The sequence below is a fragment of the Scyliorhinus canicula genome, chromosome 6 (assembly GCF_902713615.1).
Source record: "Scyliorhinus canicula chromosome 6, sScyCan1.1, whole genome shotgun sequence".
Classification (NCBI taxonomy): Eukaryota; Metazoa; Chordata; class Chondrichthyes; order Carcharhiniformes; family Scyliorhinidae; genus Scyliorhinus; species Scyliorhinus canicula.
The window spans coordinates 45,584,575-45,606,061 of NC_052151.1; the positions used below are offsets into that span (position 1 = coordinate 45,584,575).

The 21,487-nt window shown below is 43.5% G+C and overlaps 1 protein-coding gene across 2 annotated transcripts in view; it reads left to right on the top strand.

The window, feature by feature from the left end:
• The window catches only part of hace1 (HECT domain and ankyrin repeat containing E3 ubiquitin protein ligase 1), an 86,086-nt gene that overhangs the window by 43,047 nt on the left and 21,552 nt on the right, over positions 1-21,487 (top strand). For both annotated transcript variants that reach the window (XM_038799266.1, XM_038799267.1), the window contains exons 12-19: positions 4,123-4,469; positions 12,796-12,864; positions 12,946-13,033; positions 14,706-14,817; positions 15,530-15,627; positions 16,806-16,893; positions 17,115-17,264; positions 19,167-19,363. In XM_038799266.1, the coding sequence (XP_038655194.1) occupies positions 4,123-4,469; positions 12,796-12,864; positions 12,946-13,033; positions 14,706-14,817; positions 15,530-15,627; positions 16,806-16,893; positions 17,115-17,264; positions 19,167-19,363 (1,149 nt within the window). The remainder of the gene's footprint in view (positions 1-4,122; positions 4,470-12,795; positions 12,865-12,945; positions 13,034-14,705; positions 14,818-15,529; positions 15,628-16,805; positions 16,894-17,114; positions 17,265-19,166; positions 19,364-21,487) is intronic.

Genomic DNA, 21,487 nt, shown 5'->3' on the forward strand with positions numbered 1-21,487 from the left:
CCTGCACCTGAATATATCCGACCCCTCGCAAGCCCTGCTTTATCCTTCAACTTGTCCCAACTCATGAATTTTTGTCTACTGTGTACGTTTCCTTGGCCGCAGAAAAATACTTTTCACTGTACTTCGGTACATGCGACAATAAATAAATCAAATCAAGGCACCTCCAGGAACAAGTCTTTCACCCTCACCAGACCTTTGATTTCCCCCCCCCCCGCAAATGTAGCATCCAATTTTGCCAGCTGAAAAAATTGGTTCCTACAGATAGGGGCCCACCTTGACACCGCCCTCAGTTTAAAATGCTGGCGGAATTGCCGGCATATCTTCAGCGTAGAAACTACCACTGGATTCACAGAGTGTTTCGCTGGAGCAAACGGCAGAGATGCCATCACCAGTGGTTCCAGACCTCTCTCTCAACAAGACCCTGACTCTATCTGTACCCAACTAACTTCCTGATCCCCAACCCACCTCAACACCTTCTCCGCATTGGGTTTGGCAGCGGCAAACCCCCACTTGCCGTCTCCTCTCCGAATCTGAGGCGCTCTCCCCACCCATACGACGCCCATTGTGAGCTGTTCCATCTCCCGGAAAAAAGCCTTTGTTAGAAAGACTAGGAGGCAGTGAAACAGGAACAAAAATCGCGGCAAAGTATTAATCTTAATAGATTGTACTCGGCCTGCCAGTGAAAGTTGAAGGCTGTCCCACCTTTGCAAGTTTGCTCTAACCCTGCTCGCCAAGCTTGTAAAATTCTGTTTGATACGTCGCGCCCAATCCCATGCAATCTAGACCACCAGGTGGTGAAAACTGGTCTCTGTCTGATGGAATGGTAAATCTCCCAATTCAGTCTCTTCCCCCTGAGGACTAAGCCCCCAAAAAATCTCTCTTCCCAACATTTATTTTATATCCTGAAAAGGAACCAAACTTCTTCAATATCTCCATAATCCACTCCACCCTCCCACGCACACACACAATCATTGGCCCTAGACTCCTTATGTACAGCAGAGGGTCATCTACATACAGGGATACCCTATGTTCCATCCCACCCTGCACAATCCCTTTCCATTCGTCCGATGCTCTCAAAGTGATTTGATCACCAGCATGAATAATAAAGGTGACAGAGGACATCCCTGTCTCGTCTCCATGTGTAGCCCGAGCGACTCTGAATTCAAGGTGTTCGTATGCACAGCAGCAGCCGGTGCATCATATAATAGCTGAACCCACGATACAAACATAGAACCAATCCAAAACTTCCCCAGAAATGTGAACAGGTAGTTACATTTGACCTTGTTGAATGCTTTTTCAGCGTTGAGGGACACAATTATCTCTGTATCCACCCCCCCATCAGTGTAAGCAACCACATAATGTTCGATGATGGCTTTCTACCCCTCATGAATCCCGTCGGGTCTTTGCCCACCATCTCCAGGAGGCAGTGCTCCCAACCTCAATGCTAGAATTTTAGCCAAACGTTTTGCATCCACATTAAAGGAAGAAATTGGGCGGTACAACCCACGCTGTGGGGTCCTTGTCCTTTTTCAGAAGGAGGGAGATGGACGCCTGTCTTCGGAAGCAATTCCCACACCATTGAGTCATTAAACTTCTCCAGTACCAATAGGGCCAGCTGGTCCGCGAACAGCTTAAATGATTTTACTAGGAACCCCATAGGTGAACCTCTTAAAACCTGTCGGCACCTTCAATGCCTCCCAGTCTCCCAGGGGATCGGAGGCCCCAGCTGCATGCCTATTGGGCAGCGTGGTGTCCAGGTGGCATTGTCAGCTGGCAGGGGTACTGCCTAGATGCTAAGCTGGCATTTTATGCGCACGCGATCGGGCCGGGGAGCCCGGTAACCCTCCCACAGTGCGTTCGGGCTGTTGGGGGGGATCGGAGATCGCTTTGTGGGCCTCGGAGATTGGAGCATCATTTAAAAATGGTGTCCCGATCTCTCGCTACACTGGGGAGTTCCGGTGAGCAGAGCTCTCCGGTGTAAAAAAAAACTCGGCTGTGTGCAGCCTCAGCCGCGCGTACCCCGCTGAGGCCCCTATTACAAAGCGAGTCGCGGCTAAACGCGCTCGCTATGTGACTTTGTTTCCATTTAGTTGAATCAAGCCCTTAAACACCTGATTTAGGTTGACACTTTGGTGCAGTCTGAAGGAGTGCTCTCTTTCAGATGAGATGTTAAACTCTCTTCTCGTGTAGATGTAAAACCCCATAGTAGTATTTCAGAGGAGAGCACGGAAGTTCTCCTGGTGCTCCTGCTCACATTTATCCCTCAACCAACATCACTAAAAACAATTTTCTTTTCCTTTTCTTTCATGGTATGTGGTTGTCACTGGCAGGGCCAGCCATTCTTAATTCCCTTGGAAAGAGTGACTTACAGGCCATTTTAGAGGGCAGTTAAGAGCCAGTCACATTGTTGTGGGTCTTGGGTCGCATTTAGGCCAGACCAGGTAAGGATGGCAGATTTCCTTGCTTAAAAGACATAAGTGAACGAGAATGGTTTTTACAATGATCAGTGATAGCTGTCATGTCCCAGGATCACTGGATTACTAGTCCAGTGACATCACCACACACCAGCACCTTCCTAACTGGCAGGTTAACTAGTTATTGTCCCATTTTTGTTTTTGGAACCTTGTGTGCAAATTGGCTGTCTCATTTTCTTAACAACAGTGACACAGCTACACTTCAAAAGTACTTAATTACCTTGTGTTTGGACATCCTTAGCTTGTGTTTGGACACCCTAAGATCACGTTGCCACATAATGCAAGTTCTTTCTATACACAAAAGCTTGATGGAGCTATTTAGTGATAGAAAGAAAATAAAGATTTATAATAGTGCAGTTCACAACCATTTTGTGATGTTGATTGAAGGATAAATATCGGTCAGGATACCGGTGATATTTCCCCTGATTCTCTTCAAAATAGTTCTATGGGACTTTTACATCCACCTGAGTAGACAGATGGGGCTGTGGTTTAACCACTTCGCCAAAAAGATGCCATCTCTGGCAATGCAATGGTTCTCAGTACTGCACTGCAATGTCAGCCTTGATTTTTGTGCTCAAGTCCTGTAGTGGGGTGCGAATGCAGTACACTAACTCAAAGATGAGAGTGCTGCTAACTGAACCACGACTGATAGAAACCATTCTTTGATAAATTGTTGTTTCGATAACTGAGGTATATAATGAACAAAAGCAACTGTGACATAAATACATACACGCAGATGCATAGAATTTACAGTCCAGAAGGAAGCCATTTGACCCATTGAGTCTGCCTCTGTGCATACTCAACCCCTCCCATTGAACCTGCCCATCAATTTCTTGGGTGGAAGGAACTTGCATTGCTTGCCTGAGAATACAAATGTTACATTTGCATCATGGTTCAAGCTGGATTGCCTGAACCATCAAAATAATTGTGTAAAGCATACAGACCACCTAAAATAAATCTAAAACCGTTTATAAGATGATAGTTGGATTTATATCAAGCATTAACATAGGAGAACATCCCAAGGTGCACTAAGATGAGTGCACTAAGAACGCAATAAGAGGAAAATTGTTTTAAAAGCTTGATCAAAAAGGTAGGTTTTATGGAGGATTTCCCGTTTATTACCCCCTCTCCCCTCCTCAGCAGGATGCTGGATACTGATGGAATGAATTATTCTCTAATCCAAAGGTCCGGAGAACAATTGTAACATTTTTAGCAAAGTCTATGTTTGAGCCTGTGTCCACTTTGGTGTACCTGGCTGGGAACCACGTTTACTAACCAACATCAAAAAATACAATCTTTTTGGTTCTCCAGTAATGCTTATTGTGATTTATTCTGAGTCTATATATTTGTGTAAACCTGCTTTGCTGAAAACACGCTCTCCATTATGGGACCTGAAGCATTTCATGTGTGACAAAATGTGAAGAGTTACAGGCTTTTTGGTTGTATCTTGCCATTGTGCTACCTCAATGACTCTAATTGCCACACTCTGTATCTGCTAAGATTGAAGCAACAAAATCAAATGTAGTACTTTGTACATGAATTGGTATTCATGCATTTTTACAAAGTAATTTCCCCAGATGACAGTTCAGTAATAGAATTGGCCTTTCCCGTGATGGTAATATTTTTGTTTCTCTCTGTGCCTTCATAGCCTTTAGAACTACTGTGGCACTCACTGGATGAGTGGTTGGTTCTCATTGCCACAGAATTGAAGAAAAGTAAAGAAGACTCTGAAATGGATGCCAAAAATATCACTTCTATTTTACTGAAACAAAGAGCCCAAGAACAGCAGGAAGTTGTCGCCACTCAGGTGTTTAAAACTGTAAGGAAAGAGATCTTGGAAGAGCAACAAACAAGCTTGGCGAAGCTGGAGTATGATGACAACCCTATGGAAGATGCCAGTTCAGATGGTCTAGATGTAATTTCTATGACAGCAAACCGGCTGAGTGCAGTCATCCAGGCCTTTTATATGTGCTGTTCTTGTCAGATGCCTCCGGGGTGAGAAAAATTCAAACTTTAGGTTGCTTTGAGTCAGTCATTCTATTGTCTTCATCCTCTGCCTACAGGATAATAATCTAAATGTGGAAATCTCCACCGATTTGTACTTGTGCTGATTGATATCAAATAGATTTCCTTTCCCTGATAACAAGACAAGTTGTCTAGAGTGGGTTGTTAAGGACAAAGTTCCATTTTTGACATTAGAATTGAAATCCAGTGTGCTACCTATCTTCTGTTAACTTTATTGTAGTATGTAGAAACTTGGGCGTTTTTAGACCTTTCATCAGTTGAGAATTTATCAACTATATGTAAAGACTGTTAGATATAAAAAATGTCTCCAAATATTTTAAAAGTAAATGTGCAAAGGGTTTAAGAAGGGAGTTGGGAACTGTGTGGTTGAGACTGAAGTGAGTAAGAGAGATGTACAGTCTTGAGTCCGAGGACACACAGGAAAACAAGATAGGAGTAGGCCATATGGCCTGTTGAGCTTTCTCCACCAAAGAGCGGTGGCATTGTCGCAGGACTAGTAATCCAGAGACTCAGGCTAATTCTCTAGGGACCCGGTTTGAATCCCACCAGATGATGGAATTTAAACTCAATAAGACATCTGCAATTAAAGGTCTAATGAAGCCATTGCTGTTACAACCCAACTGGAAACCTGCTGTCCTTACCTGGTCCCGCCCACATGTGATTCCAGACCCACAGCAATGTGGTTGACTCTTAAATGCCCTCTGAAATGGCCGAACAAACCACTTAGTTGTGTTCAACACATTCAAAGAAAACACTAACGAATGAATCTGGACAGACCACCTGCCATCAACCGAGGCACCAGAAACGACAATGGTAAAACCGTTGACCCTGCAAAATGCCCTTTACTATTAGAGAGTTGTCCCACAGATGAGTTGAGCAAGTGCCTGACACAGTAATGGTCTTGGAATCATACCTTTATAGATAATGTCCCAGACACCACCATCACTGTTTCTGGTTATGTCTTGTCTCTCCCAGCAGAGGTGGTGGCACAGTGGTGTACAGTCAGGAGGGAGTTGCCCTGGGTGTCCTCAACATTGACTCTGTGTCAACATGAAGTCTCATGGCACCAGGTCAAACATATGCAAGGAAACTTCCTGCCTACTGATTACCATGTGCTGTCCCCGCTCAGCTGATGAATAAGTGCTCCTCCATGCTGAACACCACTTGGAGGAAGCACTTAGGGTGGCAAGGGTGCAGAATGCACCCTGGATGGGGGACTTAAATGTCCATCACCAAGAGTGGCTCGGTACTTCCACAGACCACGGCTGGGTCCTAAAGGACGTACCTGCTAGATTGGGATCTATTGCAGATGGTGAGGGAATCAACAAGAGGGAAAAACATACTTGACCTCATTCTCATCAATCTGCCTGCTGCAGATGTACCTGTTCATGACCATATCGGTGGGAGTGACCACCACACAGTCCCTGTGGAGATGAAGTCCCATCTTCACATTGCGGATACTCTTCATTGTGCTGTGTGGCATTACCACCCCCCTGCTAAATGGGCTAGGGTTCAAACTGATTTAGCAGCTCAAGACTAGGCACCCAAGAGGCACTGTGGGCCATCAGCAGCAGCAGAATTGTACTCAACCACTATCTGTAATCTTATGACTCTGCATACCCCCCCACTCTACCACTGTCACCAAGCCAGGGGATCCACAGTGATTCAATGAATGCAGGAGACCATGCCAGGAGCAACACCAAGTATACCTATGAGGTCAACCTGGTGAAGCTACAACACCAGACTACTTGTGTGCCAAATCGCATAAGCAGCAAATAATAGCCAGAGCTAATCGATTCCATAGCCAACAGATCAGATCTAAGCTCTGCAGTCCTGAAACATCCAGCCATGGATATTGGTGGGCAACTAAACAACTCGCGAGAGGAGGCGACTCCACAAGTACGTAGAAGGTTCTACAAGAGAGGGGTGGTCCTGGATTTAATTTTAGCTAACGAATCATCAGCATTTTGAAGGCAGCGTTCATAACTCCGTTACATTCAAGATTGTTATGGGAAAGTACAAAGATGGGCCTGAAATCAAAGTTCTAAACTGGGGGAAAGCCGCTTTTAATAAGATCAGATATGATTTGGCCCGAGTGGACTAGGAGCAGACACTTTTTGTGACAGAACATTGGGATGCATTCAAGAAGGAAATAGGGAGAGTACAGGGACAACATGTTCCAATAAAAGAAAGGGTGGGACCACAAACCCAGTTAACCCTGGATATCAAGAGCTATGCAGCATTGGCTAAAAAAGAAAATTGAGGGGTTTAGATACAGCAGACATGGCACACCTTTTTCTCATGGTGGAGGGATCAATGACCAGGGGGCATAGATTCAAGGTCAGGGGCATGAGATTTACAGGGGATGTGAGGAAAACCTTTTACTCAAAGGGTGGTGGGAGTCTGGAACTCTCTGTTTGAAAAGGGTGGTGGAGGCAGTGACCCTCCAAATATTTAAGAAGTATTTAGAAGTGCATTCGCAATGCCTGGGCATACAAGGTTATGGGCCAAGTGCTGGAAAATGGGATTAGAATAAGTCGTGGTTGTTTTTGACCAGCGCAGGTGCCATGGGACGAAGGGCCTTTTCTGTGCTGTAAATCTCTATTAAAAAGTATCCCAATCCTCAATGATGGCGGAGCCCAGCACATCTGCGCAAAAAAATAAGGCATTGGCAACAATCTTCAGCCAGAATTTCCGAGTGGATGATCTATCTCTGACTCCTCTTCCGCAGGTCCCCAGCACCACAGATGTCAGTCTTCAGTCAATTTGATTCACTCCGATTGATATTGAGAAAGGCTGAAGGCATCGGATACTGCAAAGGCTATGGGCCCTGACAATATTCTGGCAATTGTCCTGAAGATTTGTGGTCCAGAACCTGCAGTTCCCCTAGCCAAGCTTTTGCAGTACAGCTACAACACTGGCATTTACCCGGTAATGTGAAAAATTGCCCAGGTGTGCCCAGTACACAAGAATCGGCCAATTATTGCCCCATTAGTCTTCTCTCGATCATTAACAAAGTGATGGAGCTGCAGGCGGATTCACATCGGAGCATCTGCGATGCTGGGGAAATGATGGATAGTATGTTCAGTTAGTTGGTAACATTGCAGATGAAAATTACTGAGGAAGATAGGGAATGGGTGACCACCAGACAGGAAGAGTAGGAAGGTAGTGCATGGATCCCCTGTGGTCATCTTCTCCTCCTCTCCCCCCTTCCCCAAAACTGATGTACCGTTTCAGATACTGTTGGGGGAGATGGTCATAGCACCGTGGCTGGCTGTGTTGCACAGGAGGGCAGGAAAAAGAGTGGCAGAGCTATAATGATAGGGGATTCAATTGTAAGGAGAATAGATAGGCGTTTCTGAATCCGCAAATGAGACTGCAGGATGGTGTGTTGCCTCCCTGGTGCAAGGGTCAAGGATGTCTCTGAGCAGCTGTTGGATATTCTGGAGGGGGAGGGTGTACAGCCAGTTGTCGTGATGCATATAGGCACCAACGAATAGGCCTAAAATAGGATGAGGTCCGACAAGCTGAATTTAGGGAGTTGGGAACTAAAAGCAGGACCTCAAAGGTAGTAATCTCAGGATTGCTACCAATGCCACGTGCTATTTGGAATAGGAATGACAGGATAGCTAAGATGAATATGTGGCTTGAGGGATAGTATAAGAGGGAGGTTTCAAATTCTTAGGATATTGGAACCTCAATTCATTTTCCAATTAAGGAGTGATTTAGTGTGGCCAACGCACTTGCTGTGCACATCTTTTGGGTTGTGGGAGCGAAACCCACGGACATACGGGGCGAATGTGCAAACTCCACACAGTGACCCAGAGCCGGGATCGAACCTGGGGCCTCGGCGCCGTGAGGCAGCAGTACTAACCACTGCGTCACTGTGCTGCCCGGAATACTCTCCACTTGCCTGGATGAGTGCAGCTCCTACAACACTCAAAGCTCACCACCATCCAGGACAAACCAGCCCGCTTGATTGCTACCCCTTTCACAAACATACATTCCCTCCACCACCGACGAACAGTGGCAGCCATATACACCATCAACAAGGTACCCTGCAGGAATTCACCAAGGCTCCTTCGGCAGCACATTTCAAATCCACGACCGCTACCATCCAGAAGGACAAGAGCAGCAGGTATATGGGAACGCCACTACCCGAAGTTCCCCACCAAGTCACACACCATCCTGATTTGGAAATATATTGCCATTCCTTCAGTGTCACTTGGTCAAAATCCTGGAACTCTCTCCCTAATAGCACACCTGCATCTCAGGGACTTCAGCGGTTCAGAATGCAACACTCACCGCCTTCTGATGGGCAATTGCAATCAATGTTTCACAATGCCCCTTCTGAGTTTCCGAACCAGAATTGTGGCAGAATTTAGGATCTCAATCTAGTTCTTTTTAAAAATATGTTCATGGGATGTGAGTGCTCTGATTAGGCCAGAGTTTGTGGCTCATCCTCAATTGAGCTTGAGAAGCTGGTGCTGGGCTGCAGCTTTGAAATATTGCAGTCTAACTTGCGTATCTAAACATAGTTTTATTAGGAAGGACGATCCAGACATTTGACCTAGCGACAGTGAAGGAATGACCAAGTCAGGGTGGTGTGTGGCTTGGAGGTACATTTTCAGGTGATTGTGTTCCCATGTATCTGCTGCCCTTGTCTTTCTAGATTGTGGAGGCTGTGGCTTTGGAAGGTGCTGTGGAAAGAGCCTTGGTGATATGCTGCAGTGCAACTCTGTTGGCACTGTGCACAACCTGGCCATGCTTCAGAAACTTCCGCACGGTTCTCTCAAGTATCTTCTGATAAGCCAGAGATTGGACGATTTGGACCATTGTCTCATTACGGCATTGGTCACAGTGAAGAAAATATATCATTCGTAGTTTTCTTTGGTACTTCATGCACATAATTATACCATCTTTTTAAAAATAATTTTTACATGCTAACTTGCTTACAGGGGCTGGTTTAGCACAGGGCTAAATCGCTGGCTTTGAAAGCAGACCAAGGCAGGCCAGCAGCACGGTTCAATTCCCATACCAGCCTCCCCGAACAGTTGCCGGAATGTAGCGATTAGGGGCTTTTCACAGTAACTTCATTGAAGCCTACTCGTGACAATAAGCGATTTTCATTTTTCATTTCACAAGTGGTGAGGGAGTGAAGGTTGAAAGTGGTGGTACCATTCAAACAAACTGCTTGGTCCTGAATGGTGTCAAACTTAGGGTAGCACAGTAGTTAGCACAGTTACTTCACAGCTCAAGGTTCGATTCCTGCTTGGGTCACTGTCTGTGCAGAGTCTGCACGTTCTCCCCGTGCCTCCTGCGTGGGTTTCCTCCCACAGTCCAAAGATGTGCAGGTTAGGTGGATTGGCCATGCTAAATTTCCCGTAGTGTCCAAAAAGGTTGGGTGGGTTTACTGGGTTACAGGTGTAGGGTGGAGGTGTAGGCTTGGATAGGGTGCTCTTTCCTAGGGCCGGTGCAGACTCGATGGACCAAATGGCCTCCTGCACTGTAAATTCTATGAAACTTATTGAGTATTGTTGGAGCTGTACTCCAACAACAACTGTAGCTCGGTGGAGAATATTCCTCAGATTCCCATTTCATCCTTTGTAGATTCATTGCCTCGGACTTTGACCTCTTTGATACAGTGGCAAATGTAATTTGACAGCAAGGTTCCTGGGACATTAAGGGAAATAAAAATGAACAATGTATTGAAATCTTTCATAAAAATGGGTTTTAATTGTTATCTTGCTGGAATATCTAATGTTTGTGGTGCCATGAAAACCTGAACAAATATAATGTATTGTTGGCAACTCAAAAGGAGAGAACAAAAACAAAATAAATTACAATACCTTGCCCTAACCTTATGTTCATTTGGTGCAGGGAATATAGAACTTATCCATTGGTTTAAATGCTTAGTGTCTTCTGTACTCAGCAATTCTATTCAAAGAGCATTGAACTGCATTTACTGTTACTGCTAATTTGAATTGACTGTCCAGAGTAGTTATGTACTGAGCAGAGTAGTCATGATATTTCCATTGAGACAAAGTCCAGTTTTAAAATATTTCATTTAAATTTGCATGCATGAAATGGAAACTATTTCACATTTTTATGTATCGTTGGATGGGTTTTGTTCAAAAGGCAGTCCGTAGCAATGTGCACATTGCTGCGTAGCAATAGGCTGGGTTCTCTGGCCACCCAGACGTGCGTGTTTCTCGGAGGTGCACCATTCGCTGGCAGCGGGATTCTACCTTGCCGCCGCATGTCAATGGGATTTCCCATTGTTACCACCCCATGCCACTGGGAATCCCAAGTAAAGGAGAATTGCTTCACAGTTCCAGGGTCCCAGGTTCGATTTTGGCTTGGGTCACTGTCTGTGTGGAGTCTGCACATCCTCCCTGTGTGTGCGTGGGTTTCCTCCGGGTACTCCGGTTTCCTCCCACAGTCCAAAGATGTGCAGGTTGGGTGGATTGGCCATGATAAATTGCCCTTAGTGTCCAAAATTCTATGATCTATGATTTAACCTAGGACAAAAGTTCGGCACAAAATCGTGGACCGAAGGGCCTGTTCTGTGCTGTATTTCTCAATCTATCTAATATCTCTACATCTTTGTCACAAAATGTACAAACCCACACTGGGACTTGAACGTAACATCTGAAATTGTGTGCTTGTCCAGTGACCTTCGTTACGGTGCAGGGTTTGCACTGGCTTACCTTGGTGTTCAGAGGAACTTTATACAGGAGCTTGTGGATGTTGGTGTGCAACATGTTTACATGATGCTGAATTTGATCAAATGTTTTTGGCTGCACCATCACTAAACCTTGCCTCAGATTTTAGCTCTGTTTTGCTGGGTGTACAACATTCCTCATTTATTTTGCCCAGGTATGTAAAGTGATGTTGAGTCATCTATGCAGGCCAGAAGGTGCCAGTTGTAAGTGCACTGCGTAAACTATAGGATGCAGAAGCAAATTTCAAGACAATAAGTTGCAGGGTTTGCTTGTTAGCTAAGGTTTGAACGGTCTTTACTTTTTTTTTGAAATTATAAGGGGCGTGAATTTCCGTAGCCCGACACCGATACCAGGAATGGCGATTGGGCGGAGAATGGCTCTCCATGCCGAAATCGCAGAGGTGCTGTTTTAACGGCTGGTCATGATGCTCTGCCCCCTCCAAATCGGCATTATCGAGATGCGCGTCATGCGCAGTCGCAAGTCCGTTGGAATGTCATTAGTGGTCCCACCAGCGATGCTGCGCCTCCGATGGGCCGCGTTCTGACGGCGTGGGCCTCGTGTGGTCTCAGCCGTCATGAGCTTAACGTGGCGTCTACGGGTGGAGAGAGAGGGTGTTCGGACAGTGTCCAGCACCGCCACACTCGGCCGAGATCAGTGCCGCTGGCCGGGGGGGGGGGGGGGGGCGGGGTGGCCAGGAGGTGGGCTGTGGGGTCGGGGTGGGTGGGTACACGGTCCAGCACAGCCGTCTCCACCTTTTCCGGCACGATCGGTGTGGGGTGTTGGCGTACATGCGGCTGCAGCCTGTCAGCCCTGCGCACGTGCAGCACGGACCCGGCAATTCTCCAACTGTTTTCCGCAAGTTCCACAGGATTTTCACGCGGTGCCGGTGCTAGCCCCTCACCGGTAGTGGAATCGGTGAGGTTTTGCGTTTATTTTCGTGTCATGAAACATCACGGATCCTCCGTTGGCGTCGACACTTAGCCTCAGGAACGGCGAGTCCAGCCCAAGGTTTCTCATGCTTGACAACACTCCAGTGTCTCTTTGCAATGTATGCAGAGTTACACTTAATAATGGTGTTATACTCTTCCGGGACATTCAGTGGTCATATAATGTTTACATTACTGAGGATTCCCAGCAGGATAGAAAAATTGAATACAGCGTGGTTATATTGATCAAAATTGCTAGTTTAGTATTCACAGTTGCTTTAGTTTGAGTGCATTGATTGAGACTCCGTTCTGTAAGTTACAGGTTTTTATTGTTCATGTTTGAATTTTTCAATTTGAGTCATAATCCTGACAGCGTAGAAAGAAGCTCTTGGGCCCAGTTAAGCCCATGCCAGTCTTGTAGAACAATCGAGTCAACCCTATATCCCTGCATCTATCCCCATAACTTTGTAAGTTCGTTTTTTTTGAAGTGCCTATCCAATTTCATATTGAAATCGCTGATTCTCTCTGCCTCCCTTGTGGGCAGAGTGTTCTACTTGCTGCATTAAAAAAAAATGCTCTTCCTCACATCCTACTTGAAGACATTAGTGAGCGTGTAAAAGAATACGTGTCATTTTTCTTTTGCAGAATTACATCACCTCGTTTTATAGAATTTGTGTGCAAGCATGATGACGTTCTGAAGTGTTTTGTGACAAGGTGAGCATATGTGCTTTCAGATGCTCTTCAATGTTGCATTATCGTGACACCCATTTTAAAAACAAAAATACTTTGTTACAGAAATCCAATAATAATATTTGACCACTTTCACTTTCTTCTGGAGTGCCCCGAACTGATGTCAAGATTCATGCACATCATCAAAGCACAGGTAAGCTTTTTTAAATACTTAAAATAAAAGTTTGTTCCAATATCCCAGTAAATTTATATGATGGATTTGCAGATCATAAAAGTATCAACTTTAGTTTATAATCTTTTTTCAGTGGCTGATGTCAGCCGTGATGGCTGTTGCATTGAATTGTTCCATTATTTGGGTGGGGAAGGTGACTAAGATCGTGCTCTTAATTAAAACCCCGTGAGTTTCTGCTCGAAATGTACGTGGTTGTGCTTGGTTGCAATGCTGTTGCTCTGCTGATACAAAGCATAAATAATGGCACTAAAGCAAACCCTGGAGGTTACCTCTGCTCATAAAACTCTACCCTGGTCATGGGTCAGTGCTGAGGCTAATTTTCCCATCTCTAACTCTTGTTATGCACCTACAGTCCCCTCCGTAAAAGTTAGCTTTAGTAACACCAAACTGATCAAACTTGGGACCTTCATGGTGTATATGACTCAGCTGCTAACAGCCTTAATCAGTCGACATACGGGTGAAGCTTGTAGTGTAAACTCCTATTACTAACCGGCATTGTTGTAGCAATAAATTATTCAGCAATTTAAGATCATCAGTCAGGCCTCTAATGGCTCATGCTCACTTGCTAGAGTGTACATATATTCATATGTAGGAACCTATTCTTTGCAAGCAAAAGGAACATGTCCAGGCATTGTATCCTTTTTGAATTCAACAATTCAGTGGGGTTACTGCATAGTTCCCTGGTGTATTTCCATGGCAACATATCAGAATTGACCAATTAGGACCCTTTTCTCATGCTCCCATTGATATTTGGCATTGTTCTATTTGTCCTGATGAGTGCAAAATGAAAAACTTTTCATTTTTTCACACGGGGGCGTGTCTCCCGGGCCATCGGACGCCCCTGGGTGGTATAGGATAGTGCAGGGTTTCTCCCCGGGCCCCTCCCTGGTACATGGCACCCTGGCACTACCAAGGTGCCTGGGTGGCACTTCCAAGGGCCAAGGCCCAATTGGTTGGGGGGGGGGGGGAGGGGGCTATGCCCATGAAAGGAGGGTGGGTGCTGCATGGTAGGTAAGTTGGTGCGGTCCTGGAGGGGAGAGGAAGATTGAAGAGGTGGGATCCCCAAGGATCCCGCAGCGGGGTGTCCTTATTTGGGGGGGAGGGGTGACATTGCCCATGGGTGGGGTTGTGGAGGACCCACGAGCACAAACTTACTTAAGGAATCGGAGCACCTTTCAAAATGGTGGCCCGATCTTAGTTCCCCAGTGATGATGTTAATTCTAGGGGTGGGATTCTTCGCTGCGTCTGCCCGGTGACCGTGGTCAATGGACCTTCACATGGTCCATGTCCTGCCTGTGACGATCTTGTGGCAGTCGGGGCAGAAGAATTCAACCTTAAATGTGGGCTAAACTGGGAAGAAACATTCCAGGGATCAGGAAAGTGACTAAGTGTTGTTTGATACCGGTGGGAAACTCGTTGGCAGAGCCGGAAAGAAACTCCCTGAAAAACTTCATGTTGGAAACTTGTACCTTCGATCTAAGCCAGCATTGGGATAATGGGCTATTGATGGAGGTGTGATATTACAATTGTGAGGAAGATTCTGTCATTGTCTTCGGTTCCATTTTAGTTGTCTATTTCTTCTGAAAATTGAATGAAAAAGATTTTAATTAGATTTTTCATTCTCCTCATTTAGCCCTTCAAGGATAGATGTGAGTGGTTCTACGAACATCTTCATGCTAATCATCCTGACTCCGATATGGTGCACAGACCAGTTAATGAAAATGATATCTTACTTGTTCATAGAGGTACAATTTGAGTTACTTTAGCTGTATCGATGAATTTTCATTTCAAAATTTCATCTTGTAGATAAAATATATATGTTCCCTTTTTCATAGCACACCTCATTCTAACGAGCATGGACTTCTCTTTCTTTACTTGTGGAAGTTTTGTCAATTTAACATTGGGTTGAAACCTTTAAGTGTCAGTTATTCAAACCAAAAGCATTCTGCTTCAAATTACCCTTCAATGTGATGGGATGCTTCCTTCAAATATAAAATGCAGTATGGTGAGCAACAAGAAGACTATTGGTTTTAAAATCAATTATATTATGTTACTGCTCAGTTTTGTTTGACTTTATTAGATATATATTAACCAGTGACACTTTTATTCCCATTCTAAAGATAGGAAGGATTGAGTTTTCAGATTGCCATGTAAACAATGATGAGACCAGCAGTGCAATTTCCTGCATTTTTGGTAGTTACGCGAGTACTCTGACTTTACATGCCAGAGGAAATGATGGTCGTGGAAGCTAGAGTGCTCTTTTACTGCTTATCTGGTGCTTGAATGAAAAGGGCTGGAGTTGCGATGACATTATACATTACTTTTATAAGTTCAGAGCTAATTTGCCTATGAAAAGAAGGGTGAGAAGTGTGAGGGGGATTAAAGCCTAGCATGTTTTGTTGTGTCGTTTCTTGTCTTTCGAGGATGTACCATTTCATTTAGATTTTCTGTTTACAGATTCAATTTTCCAGAGTAGCTGTGAGGTTGTCTCAAAAACAAGCTATGAAAAATTGAAACAAGGCGTTGCTGTCCGCTTTCATGGTGAAGAAGGCATGGTATGTTCCCCTCCACCAACCACTCATCACTTACTTTTAGCAAGCTGTCACCCGTGTTATTGAACTTATTTTTTCATTAAGATTGTTTCAAAATATGTAATTGTTCTGAACAGCTGGAAACATTTAGTAATCTTATGATATCAACAACAATACTGGGATATTTAAATCAGTTTTACAATTATTTAGGAATATTATAAAGTTTCAAAGGTTATTCTCGAAAGTTGAGACCAGGGACAGAACAGCCATGAACTGATTGAATGGCAGAGCAGGCTCGAGGGACTAAATTGCCTATTTCTGCTCCTAATTTCTATGTTCCTATATTATTACATATGAAGATCTTTGTGATATCCTGAGAGACAATTCTTTTGCAGCTCTGCAGTACCATATTTGATGAATTGTGTTTTCCAGTTCCATTTGCTAATTATTTTTTTTACTGTTATCACTGGGCTAATACATATATTCATGTGGAATAGATTATTTAAAAATGTTTCAAAAATTGATAATATGACATGCCATTTGAATCCTGTGGAGAGATTTTCTTAAAACTGACCGTATATAAATGTTAGGTGGAATGAAATTAAATCATTAACATTGAAATAAAAGTAAAATATTGTGGATGCTGGAAATCGGATTATGTGTGAGCTTATTGGTCACTGTCAATGACTAGATAGTAAAATCTAATGGAATTATAGGTGTTATAAATTTGTCCGTACTTGACTTGCCTTTTTAAGTTGTTTAGTATTTGCTTTTGACTGCTGTGGTTGCAAGCTTGTAAACTATTGTTTTATTTTATGTCAAATGAGTTTGAAATCGGATTTGTGTTAGCACCTGCAATCTCTATGGTACTACTGAGTTCCAGTTCTCAGCATTGATGTGATGTGGAGAAATGCTGAGTGGATTCTTGGGATTTCAGATTTGGCAGTGGTCAGAGCATGGGAGGACAGAGTATCAGTGAAAGAAAAAACAAAATCACTCGGAGGCTCTTGCAAGTTATTGTTTTACATGTCATAGTGACCTGTTCTAAATGAGACTGATGTATACCAGTAATGAGTTTGATCGTGACATATATTCGGAAAATAGACTGGAGAGATAAGGGATTGGGGAGTAAAACTCTATACTACTTCAATAAATGGATTAGCATGGTACCTTTAAATTCTGTGTTCCTTTTCTGCACTCAGGGCCAAGGTGTGGTGCGTGAATGGTTCGACATCCTTTCCAGTGAAATAATCAACCCAGACTATGCACTCTTCACTCAGTCGGCAGATGGTACTTGTCTCCTATGGATTTGAAACGAAATTGTTTTCTATACATAGCCTGTTTAAGGTCTTTAATATCCAAAGCAGGAATCTTTCATTTTACTTCAACTCAAGATGTTGATTAACCATCTAATGCAAGCTAAGAATCTTGTATGTTCTATTTTTTTAATACTCGTTGGTTTATCAGTTGAGCCAAAGAAACCATGACAAAATACATCTACGTTCTTACAGGAACCACCTTCCAGCCTAACAGTAATTCTTCGGTGAATCCAGACCATCTGAATTATTTTCGGTTTGCTGGGCAGATCCTGGGTTTGGCACTTTATCACCGACAACTGGTTAACATCTACTTTACACGATCATTTTACAAACATATTCTTGGTAAGAATTGTTTCAGTTGAAAATTCATTTTCTAATTTATGCTATTTTACTCTTGTTTCTGAAAATTGCATTGCACTGAGGGAAAGCTGTACATTGCGAGTAGTTAACTTTTCAAACTTTGTTCATGCTGTGTAAGTGTGCTGGCTGATTGGGGTTGGTGGAGGTGATGTGCCGAGTAAGCGGAACCCAGCTCGGATCGAGAACTAGGATCCGCAGAACTGATCCTATTCAATAGATACAATGTACTTGTTAACTTGAGGGTAAGGTTATGGACTGTCTGCAGGAAAATGACAGGAAAATGGTGTTTGTAATCTTATTGGAAGGCCTGATTTATATTACAAGAACACTTGTAGCTAAAGCTATAAATGATTTGTCAGCATTAATTGTGGGTAAACTATATACAAAACAACAGATGAATAACAGTATTAACATGCACAAGCAACTTCTCTCCAGCTTCCCAGCCAGTCTGAGGGGTCACATGACTCTAACATTCACTTATATACTAATGAGAATCCTAGTGGTCAGTCGGTGAATTACAACACAGTCATGATATCGCTACAGTACTGGAGCAGGAGGCTGGAGGGAGGAAGAAGGAAAGCATGATGTTGTAGTTTCAGGGGATTTAATAATTAGGTTGATGGACAGCATCCCTTTGTAGGCAACAAGTGTACCCAGTGTACATTGACACATAGTACATTGTCTACCTCCTGGAAGAAATCTCTTTGTTAAGAATTATTTTGAGATAATGACATTGGGTAAAAGGCCCATAACTAGGAGCTAAATTAAGAAAACAGGACCTGAAGGATTAGAATCTCTGAATTACTACCTGAGCCACGTGTAAATTGGCACACAGATTAGTGCGGTGAGCTAATGACACAGGAAGTGGTGTGAGCTAGAAGGGTGGCTCCAATACTAAAACAGGAAGGAACTGTACTGTTGGAATGGAAACCACCTGAACAATACTAGGACCAAGGCCCAAGTGGACAGGATAAATAGGACTGTCCCCGGCAGGTTCCCTTTACCTGGTTCCAGTTTTAATAAAGCAGTTGAGGTGGTGACATAGTGGTATGTCACTGGTCTAGTAATCCAGAGACCCAGAGTACTCTGGGGTCACAGGTTCAAATCCCGCCATTGCAGACGGTGAAATTTGAATTCAATAAAAATCTGGAATTAAAAGTCAAATTGTCATAAAACCCCATCTGGTTCACTAATGTCCTTTCGGGAAGGAAATCTGTGACTCCAGACCCACAAGGGCAATTGGGGATGGGCAATAAATGCTGGCACAGCCTGCGTTGCTTACGTCCCAGGAACGAGTCACATCGCTGAGAGGGAAATTCCAAATGTGAGAAAGATAGGCGGTAAAGCCCACTAATTATATGGAAACGTATTGAAATGAGATTCCCGACTTTCCTGCGGGGGGACAGGAAGAATCAGAACAGAAAATGAGAGCTTGGCAAAGAGATCCTTGTTTTCCGAGTGATATTTTATGCCCACGCCGCTATTTCAGGCGCACAATGGCAGCAACTATTTTAGCCCCCCCCCCCCCCACACGCACACAGACACACTTTTATTGTTTCCTTATCTTTTATGGGAAAAGGCGACTAAGTGAAGAGGATGTGAGAAATATAGCCAGGTGTCTTTACAATAATTTCAGGCAAAGGAAAACTAAAAATCAAGAAGCGACTATTTCCCTACAGAAATGTGAGATTGGAAAGATTGAGGATAGTCCCAGAGGTAGCATATGTGACTGAAATTGCACTTGTATGTACAGAGATTTGTTTTTAATGTTTTAATACACGGACTGGGCATTTTACATTTCTTGCTTAGTCTTCCAAATATTCACATTAAACTAATAATGCACTTGGTCTAATGATCTTTTTGGTGTGAATACTTGTTTTTCAGGTATCCCTGTAAACTACCAGGATGTAGCCTCCATTGACCCAGAGTATGCGAAAAACCTTCAGTGGATTCTGGACAATGATATTAGTGACCTTGGCCTGGAACTTACTTTTTCAGTTGAGACTGATGTTTTTGGTGCAATGGAGGAGGTGCCTTTGAAACCTGGAGGGATATGCATACTTGTCACGCAGGAAAATAAGGTAAGTTAATTATCTTTTTTCCCACTCTTCACAGGTACCAATTGTATCCTGCTATATTATCCAAGCAGTTCCTTACATGTCAGATTTGGCAGCAAACCTTTTCATTGGGCAACATAGGGCTTACTGTGGGTTAGTACCTGACAGTGGACAGTCAGAAGCTTTTTCCCAGGATGGAAGAGTCAGTTACCAGGGAGCATAGGTTTAAGGTGCGAGGGGCAAGGTTTAAAGGAGATGTATGAAGTTTTTACACAAATGTTGGTGGGAGCCTGGAACTCGCTGCCGGGGAGGTAGTGGAAGCAGATACGATGGTGACTTTTAAGGGGCGGCTTGACAAATACAGGAATAGGATGGGAATAGAGGGATATGGTCCCCGGAAGGGTTAAGGGGTTTTAGTCCAGACAGGTACCATGATCAGTGCAGACTTGGAGGGCCGAAGGACCTGTTCCTGTGCTGTAATTTTCTTTGTTTGTGATCAAGGGTGGGCACCTTGTTTAATTTGTCCTATGAAATGAAGCAACGTGTTTGCCGCAAGACTTTGTCATGCTAATTTTAAAAATAATTACAGAATATTCCTTGCATGCCTGCATGCTTTGATTCTTTGTAAATCTCCTCCTGTTGGCACTCTCTATGACATTTGTTTATTAAAATCAGCAATGTCTTAAAGTTGCGGGGGAGGGAGCGGGCACGCAAATCACATTCATATGTTTTGGTCCTGTCCAAAGCTGGAGGATTACTGGAGGAGGTTTTTAGGGTAATCTCTAAAGTGGTGCATGTGAAATTGGACACGGGCTCTCGGGTGGCCATATTCGGGGTGTCGGACCAGCCGGAGTTGGAAACGTGTGCGGAGGCAGTTGTTGTAGCCTTCGCCTCGTTGATCGCCCGAAGGCGGATCCTGGTGGGATGGAGAGCAGCCTCTCCACCCTGTGCCCTGGCGTGGCGGTGGGATGTTGGAATTCTTGACTCTTGAGAAGGTTAAGTTTGAACTGAGGGGAAGGATGGAGGGGTTCTACAATTCATGGACGTTATTCATTACGCACTTTCAAGAACTGGATAACATCGAACATTAGTTGGGGGAGGAGGGTTGGGGAGGGGGAATATATGTGTTAATGGTGACTATGGGTGATTCGTGATTCCTTTTTGTTATGTGTTTATGTTAACAAGCCGGCAAGTGGTTTGGTGGGAGGATGGGATTGTCGTTGTTGATATGGGGATTGACATTATATTCGTTAATGCTTATTGTGTATTGTTGGTGGGAGCAAATTTGGGAGAAAATGTGAAAAAGGAGAATAAAAATATATTTTTTTAAATCAGCAATGTCTTAATATTTAGCATTTTAATTGTATGACTAAACTAGGTTATTTTATTAAATTGACTTTTATTGTGGCAAATTCTGTTTAATTTCAAGAATTCTAGATGTGAACTGTATTCTGACATTAGTCAGCACTGTCAGATCTGTACATTTAATTCTGTTCGATGTGCCGTTTTAATTAAATTCAAAAAGAAAAAGAAATGCAATGTTGCCTGAGAAATAGCTGACCACAAATTAGATTAATACTATCTAAGATACAGCAACACAAGCAATGTGTTGCTAGATCTAAAAATACATTTTTATGGCACTCTAGTTTTGCATTTGTTTTGTGTATCTTAATGCATTTGATACTTTTTGACGGAAAAGTCTGCATAATACTTGAAGAATTCTGATTAACATTTTTAGACACAGGCCAGATTTTGGGGCAGGAAATTACTTTGGTAAAGAATATATTCTGAATTAAAAGATTCAGGAGCTGAATGACCGTTCTTAACTTAAAGACTTCTGTTCTCCTGTTATATTGCTCTCTGCTTTTAAAATGAATCTAATTTAGTTAAAAGTAATTTTTGCTGCATTTTATTGAAGGTTAGAGAGCATTAACTATTTTGTGACCTTGACTGAATGGTAGGTGAGCAATGTGATGTAAAAAAAGTGAATTCATCATTACCATTTTTTGTGTTCTTTATCCTCTTGCTGTTTGTCAGTGTTTGCACTTGGTGAGCCTCAGAACTGAGAAGCAGGGTTGTTAATTGTGTTGACATAAGCTAGTTCCGAGTGAGTGCTGCCATTCCCAGTACTACATACTGCTTGGTTGA